Source organism: Prosopis cineraria, unplaced genomic scaffold, assembly GCF_029017545.1.
Source record: "Prosopis cineraria cultivar Desert tree isolate PC_DT_omini unplaced genomic scaffold, ASM2901754v1 PC11, whole genome shotgun sequence".
NCBI lineage: Eukaryota > Viridiplantae > Streptophyta > Magnoliopsida > Fabales > Fabaceae > Prosopis > Prosopis cineraria.
The window spans coordinates 30162113-30170267 of NW_026555342.1; the positions used below are offsets into that span (position 1 = coordinate 30162113).

The 8155-nt window shown below is 30.8% G+C and overlaps 1 protein-coding gene across 1 annotated transcript; it reads right to left on the minus strand.

The window, feature by feature from the left end:
- Positions 1–415: 415 nt before the first annotated feature.
- Positions 416–1588, minus strand: LOC129286454 (uncharacterized). Its single transcript, XM_054922416.1, has one exon. It carries the CDS (start codon positions 1586–1588, stop codon positions 416–418), a length of 1173 nt encoding a protein of 390 aa, XP_054778391.1.
- Between the last annotated feature and the right edge of the window lie 6567 nt (positions 1589–8155).

The window sequence follows — 8155 nt, forward strand, 5'->3', positions numbered from 1 at the left end:
AAAATATACTACGTTTAGTCCAATTATGTTCTACTAGATACCCCTCTAAACGCATGTTTGGTTTATCAGTTATTTTTGGGAATCCCCTAACTTGATTGTACAATTCATCTCCTGAATACCTTAATGGAGGTGGTGAATTCTCTATAACATTTTTTGGAAAATTCTGTTTGTTCCTCCTATAAGCATGATCCTCAGGCAAGAATTGCCTATGACAATCAAAATAACTAGTTTTTCTGCCATGTTTTAAATGAAAAGCTTTTGAAGAACCCATGCAAATTGGACATCCTAATAGCCCTGATGTCTGCCAACCACTTAACATGCCATAAGCCGGAAAGTCATTTATAGTCCATAGAAGGGCAGCTCTTAAAGTGAAATTTTGTTTTGAAGAAATATCATAAGTTAGAACACCATCTTGCTAAAGTATCTTCAACTCATCAATAAGAGGTTGTAAGAAAACATCAATTCTACTCTTTGGATTACTTGGCCCAAGTATTATGATTGTTAGGAACATGTACTCATGTCGCATATACATACCAGGGGGAAGATTATAAGGAGTAACAATCACTGGCCAACATGAGTATGGTCGTGAACCCAAGCCAAATGGATTGAAACCATCAGCACAAAGCCCCAACCTAACGTTTCTTGGCTCTGATGCAAATTCTAGATAAGCTTGATCAAAATGCTTCCATGAACTCCCATCTGATGGGTGGGACAACACACCTTCTTCATGATGTTTGTCAATATGCCAACTCATATACTTAGCAGTGGCATTAGATGAAAATAACCTTTGTAGTCTTGGAACAAGTGGTAAATACCACATTTGTTTAGCTGGGATCTCCTTATTTATCCTCCCTTTTCTCACTCTTTCTTCCTTAAACCTTGGTTCCTTACAAAATCGACATGATTTATCCTTAATTGCATCACCATAGTACAATATACATCCTTTTACACAACAATCAATCTTTTGATAACCACAACCAAGTTGTCCAATCAATTTCTTGGTTTGATACAAGTTTGTAGGCATGCGATGATTAGCAGTCAATATCTCATTTATTAGTGTGATGATTTCATCAACACATGCACTTGGGACATTATAATCAGACTTAATACTCAATAACCTGACAGCTACTGACAATACAATATGATTCTCACATCCATCCCACAATGAAGACTGTGAAGCATGAAGTATGTCGTAAAACTTTGCAGAATTAGGATTAGGATCCTCCTCAAAAACAGAATGTTCATTAAATGATGGCCCAGCTGCATCTATAACCATTTGCTCATACGGATTGGAGGTCATGCAAATGTTGACATTAATTGGAGCTACTTGGGGACGTTCTTCTCCATGGCAATGCCAATAATAGTAATCTTTTGTAAATCCTTTCCTATATAAATGCTTTCTAACATCATATGGTATGTGTTGCTTTAAATTTCTACATGATACACATGGACATCTTATTTTTCTTCCTTCATCCCCTTTGCCAGCAAACCTAATAAATTCCTCCACCCCATAAAGGAACTCATCAATATGCTTACCTCTTTCATCCACTCTATTATATACCCAATGACGATGCTCGGGAGGTTCCATCTAACAAGATAAATTAATTAAATATGTATATAACCCATTATTTCACCACATATTCTTTTGAACTACATGAGATAGCTCTATTTATGAACTACATGCTAACAAATAAAACTTTTATTCAGCAGCACTTAAAACATATTCTTACATGAAAAAGTTAAGAGCACATGTTCATTATTAGAAGTTTTGAACAAATAATATGTGTAGCAACTTAAAACATAAAAAAAATCATGTGCCTTTTACAACAAATCAAAATTTTGAACAAATCATGTGCCTAATTTTCACTTAGAATCTTAAAACATAAAAAAAAAGTGCAAAAAGTTAAACTCATAAATTGGACAAATGTACCTTATATCCTTATGCTTCACAAATGTTGTCAGCTTAAAGGAAGATAAAAAGCACAGCCACGGTTCTTTCTTCCCTAAATGCTTGCAAAATTTATAAATTGGTCACTTTTTAATTGTAAATTATTCTACTAGACAATAATTAATATTCTTAGATTGTGACAGGGGATTCAAATGAAAACAACCATGAAGTTAGGATGTGCTTAAACTATATTAATGAGTCCTCACATGAAATCATTAACTCAAGTATTTTTTTGTTTAATCACTAAGTCAAGTATTAACTAAATTGAAATTACACACAAACACACACATCTATGGAATTTTAGAACCTTGAAAATAAGAAATAAACAGAACAATACCTAGCTTAATTCTGTAGTTACTATCCTATCAAATTGATAAATTCCAGACTATTTGATAGAGATTGTTGACTAATTATGTATATCTTTTTGGCTTATTTTTAGGTGTGATTTACTTGGGAAACATAAATTAGAACATGATAAAATATGAAAATAATTTTTTTTTGGGTAAAAAGGGAGACAGTGCTTAAGTTGAAAAAAATTAGAACATCCTACTTCAAATTAGAACATAATACTTCAAATTACAACATTTGTAGTGAAGCTTGATATAGTAAAAGAAAGGCGGATATCATCCTTTAAACACTCATTAACATGTGTTTATAATATTGCAGATAGGACAAATTTTATTGTTTTCGATTATGATTCAGCTGGAGACCTCAAGAACTTTATTTATAGGTCCAATCTAAAATGACAAAGTTGACAAAAGTAGAACAAAGTCTTCAGGGACCATGTGATGGATGCATCATTCCTATGTCCATTATTTCTTCTCTACCTCTCTTCTTCTTTTTGAAATAAAGGATATTATATTAATAAAAGAATAAAAAGAAAAACAATTAAAAATGAAGTTTAAAAGCTATATGAGATTCCTGAAAGTTCAAACACTACAAAGTTGGGCAAATGAGTAAAACATGCGTGTAAAAAGGAGAAAAAAACAAAGTTAGTGGGGGCCAATTCATTGACATGGAAAGCAAAGAAGACAAAAAAAAAATTCAAGCAGAGTTCATTTTATTATCAATACCCAACAAGAGTCTAACAAATTTAAACCCCCAATCTTCTCTCTCCCCCCTTTAGCTCTGTACAATCCACGAATAAATACAGTTCCACTCCACTATCCTATTTTCTTTTTCCTAATCTTCAAGTCTCTCTCTCTCTTTCGCGTACACACAAACACATACAGGATATTATATAAGAAGAAAACATGTGCAGAAATATATAGACTCAAATACCCAAAATGGATTAGGAGAAAAACAGTACCTGACAGATTGAAGGAGGAACTCGAATGATAAAGCTCTCTATCTACTGATGTGAGAACGCTGAAGGCAGCAAAAAAAAAATGGAGGAGCTACGGTGGAGGAAGAAGCTGAGGAGAGATGAAGAGGAAATGATGACCTGAAAGAGAAAGGCGGCAGGAGTGAGTGATAAAGGGGAGGGAAATGAAATTCTACAGTGAAAGTGAAATTAGGGATTTCAGATATAACTTGAAATTCTTTTTTTTTTTTCAATTGCTTCACGTTTATTTTTTTTTTTGTACCAGCAAAATAAAAAAAAAATTGGACTTCTGGAGTTTTGAACTCAACACGTGAGGGATATAAATAATAATTTATTATCACCAATTGAGCCATAGCACCATGTACTCATTATCCCACACATAATTATATAAATACATACACATACACAATAATCCTAAACTATTATATTTTATATAAAAATCCTTATTAACAATGAAAATTATTAAAATATTATTTATTTTACATTATTTTATACATAAAAGCTCATTATTTATATTTCAATATTACTAGTGAGAAACTACTATTTATCAACTTCTTCCCTTAAGCTTCTTTCTTCTTAAATTTCCTTTATAAAAATAACATACTAAATATTGCATCTCAAATTATAAGATAAAATGACGCAAGATTACGCATAACAAAATACCACCAGTATTCTTTTATAAGTTGGGACCAAGAGAATATAATACAAGATATGTATACCTATGTGCACGCATGCGCATGACAATAAATGCAAAGCATACACTATTTCACACATATTACAAGTAATTAATTAAACAATTGTCAATTATATATTTCACCTTATGAACTAGGAAAAACGAGTTATTAGTGAAATGTCTATATCATTATGCAAATAGGTTATAACACATGAACAACAATATATTTAATTTATTTTCTATTGTTTTAATATTACAAATCCTTAAATCAAATATAATATTTTTTACATATATTCACAATTTAAAATGATGATTAGTTCCTGGTTAATATTTCACAAGTAATTTAATTTACTTTACTTTTATAAAAAAATATACTTCAATGGTAACAAAATTTATTATAATTTAAAAAATAAAAAAATAATTTCTTTTAGAAAATTCTAAGAGAAAATATCAAAATTTTCTCAGAATAATCTAAGAGAACATTTCTCTCAGAAGTTTTCGAGAGAAATTTAAGCATTTCTCTCAAATATTATTGAGAGAAATATTTCTCTCAGATTATTATGAGAGAAAATATTATATAGAATTTTTTTATAATTTTTTAAAATATTTCTCTCCGATTATTCTGAGAGAAACTTTCTCTCAAATCTTTCTGAGAGAAACTTCTTTCGGTTACTTCTGAGATAACAATTTCTGTGGGATTATTTTGAGAGAAAATATTAAGGATCTCTCCGAATAATCCGAGAGAAATCTTCTCTCTGATTTATTTGAGAGAAACATTATGCAAATTTTTTTTATAATTTTTTGTTTTTTATTTATTATTTCTGCCAAATGTTTCTCTCGATATTGTTCGAGAGAATAAATTTCCGCCATAGCGCGCTTACTTTCTCTCAAGTTTCTCTCAGATTTTCTCTCCAATTTTCTCTCTATTTCATAAACTGAGAGAAAATTCGTGAAAACATTCATATAAGAGATTTTTTGAGAGAAAATCAGAGAGAACTTCTCACCTTATTATTTCTAAGAGAAATTTTTGAGAGAAATATACTGTTTTGTTGTAGTGGAATTTGGATATCAATAAGAGGATGAACAACACGAAATAAAATAAAGTACAGGCTTCGACACATAGTCATACATACGAATTCGAGATAAGGGAAAAAAAAGAAAAGAAGAAGAAGAACAAAATGAAAGGAAGCATCAAACTCAAACCTCGAGTTCGAATAACCCTCTTCATTTCCCGTAGAAAACATCAAAACAATATAATCCTCAAGTCCCCATTATTACAAAGAAGAATATAAAAAATAATTCAAATCCACCAATTGTTATGATATAATGATTAGAGGTTAGCTAGATCTATCACATGTAAGATCCTTGTAATTATTTTGTATTATAAGTTATTAGTATGTAAGATGTTCATAAGAAAATTTATATGGTTAAAATTAATTTTTTATCAAAATATTTTTTTAAGATAATCAAAAAAATTGGAGATAAATTTGTTTTTAAGAAAAGAAGGGGAAATATTTAACCATTTTGAGAGAAGATAAAAATTTTACTCCCTTTATTCAAAAATGTAAGATATTTTTTGAGGAGTTACATGTTCAAAAATGTAAGGCATTTTTAGTTTTTTGAGATATAATCATTTCTTTTTTTCAAAAGTTTCCCTATTGATAATAACTTTATATTTATTATAGGGTGTTTAATAGGGATAAATATAAAAATATAGGGTTACTTGAAAAGTAGATAACTACTTTATGAGGAGGTGAGATTTAGTTAAAAATGTCTTATATTTTTAAACGGAGGGAGTATTATTTATTTGTTAATTTTTAAAAAAAGTATGGAGAAGACAAAAATAAAAGATATTTAACATAAACTAATATAATATATATCTATAAATAAATTATACACTTAATTATTTCATTTAAAAATAAAATAAATTTTAGAATGGTTTAAAATGTTTATAAGCAAATTATTTAATATTGATAATTTATTTCATTTTAAGAATATTTTCCTAACAAAAATAATATTTGTTGGTAAAAATAAAATATAAGTAGTCTTATAAATTAATTTATCAAATTAATTATTGAAAATAAAATATAATATACTCATATCTTTTTACTGTTATATTGCTCGTGTTTGATATATGTGTATATAGGTAAATAACATATAATTCCTCTGATAAAAAATGTAAGGTATTTTTAACCGAATCTCACCCCAATAAAGTAGCTACCTATTTTTCAACTAACCTTATCTTTTCATATTTACTCCTATTAAACATCTTACAATAAATATAAAGTTATTATCAATAGAAACACTTTTAGAAAAAAAGGTCATGATTATACTCTGAAAGACTAAAAATTTCTTATATTTTTGAACATTTAACCTCTCAAAAAATGTCCTACATTTTTAAATGAAGGGAGTAATTAATTTCACATATCATGACTGTATATGCATTTTAATTTAAATGGCAAAGAATGAGGATATGAGATTTGGAAGATAAGACGTCAAGAGTTTAAATCTTGCTGGCATATTTTGTAATGAACATGCCCCATGGCATGAGGTGAGATATGAGTTTGGTCAATTAATTAATTACCACCAGGTGGGGAATGAATGACTTCACTGTGGCTTTTGGTTCTACATGCATGCATGTGCAAGAATTTGTGAATCGTCCTCACCAACACCGAAAAAAGTTTTCTTTTCTACATATGCAGGTTTCCTTAATTAGAGTAGGCGTTTTTATTTACATCATATCTTTGAACCCTAAGTGTCATTCTGGACGATGATCAATTTTGGTTAATATATCTCATTGAATGGAAAGATATTTTGGCAAGTGATCGATGGGACCATTTACCATAATATGGAAAGACAGAAAAACAGTGACGACATCAGTTTCAAACACTATCCTAATAAAATTTAACTTTCTATTTGTTGAAAAAAATGGTAGGTAACTTAAAACCGTGTTGTTCGCCTGCAGTTAACCACATAGTTGATACTTTTTTGTCGTCACAATTTTAAAGGACCTATATTTTACGGCTAAAATCTTAATTCCATAATCAGAAAAAGAGGAGTCACCACTTGGTGAAAAGAGAGGCTGGTACTCTTCAACTTTGTAATGTGTGTGTGTGTGGATTAACGGAATCTGTTCTTAACTTTGACATAATACTAAAATAATTAACAGAGAGGCTGGACTTTTAAAACAGTGAAGCAAGGTATTGTACGTAGCTTGAGGCCAGATTATCACTAATCATGATTATAGTGCAAAGAGCATAAAAGAGGAGATTAAATATATATTATTATCTACTTTCAGAGATTCTATGCGGTGTTTCTTTTTCTTCAGAAATGAGGGACCAAGCCTTAACAAAGTAAACCTATAATTGAATATTTGAGCTTTCTTATTTACAACGCTTGGGCATCTGTTTTCCTGCGTCTACCTCTGTTTACTGTGCTGAAAACAGAGTGTGAGTTGGAAAGACTTGTGACGAAAAATAATTCGTCCTCCTTCTGGAAAATTCATTTGAAGGAAAGATTCTGGATTTTGACCCAGTGTATATCCCTTCGGATTATTATCAGGAGGAAGAGAGCTTGAATTATTCATGCGGTGATTTTTTCACCAAGTGGGGACTCCTCGTTTCTGATTATGGAACTAAGATTTTAGCAGTAAAATATAGGTCCTTTAAAATTGTGAAAATTAAAAAGTATCAACTTTATGGTTAACTGCAGGCAAACAACACAGTTTAAAGTTACTATAGAATCTTATCAGCAATGTCCAACTCACTCATGTACTGTCCATTCTCATCACCGGTCGTCAACATGTGAGACAGTATATCTTGTGTTGCAGAAGCACTCCCTTCTGCTAAATCCACCTTTCTCTGCCTTATAATGGCCAAAAGCTCTTTCCTTATGAACTTTGAAGCTTTTATGGCCTTGTTGAATGGCGTTCCAGGCACGTATATGGGCATTGATATGATTCCTGAAGCTAACAGAACCATGCTTTTCGGTGAGAAAAAGGTTTATCTTTTTGAGATTTGAAGGCACGTTCACATATGCGCCTTCTTGATGAGGTCTTCTCTGATCACAAAGGTGTCTCCGATTCCCTCGCTCGCCATTTCTCTGCTCCCTAAATGTGTTGTGTTGTATTGTGAGTGCCTGATGGCGGAGCTCGGATTTAAAGAACGTGGCTATGGATGCCGAGGATGACGAAGTAATTTGAATAAGATTG

Excerpts from the sequence above, each read along its gene's own strand:
- LOC129286454 (XM_054922416.1), bottom strand. The coding sequence starts at position 1,588 with ATGGAACCTCCCGAGCATCGTCATTGGGTATATAATAGAGTGGATGAA.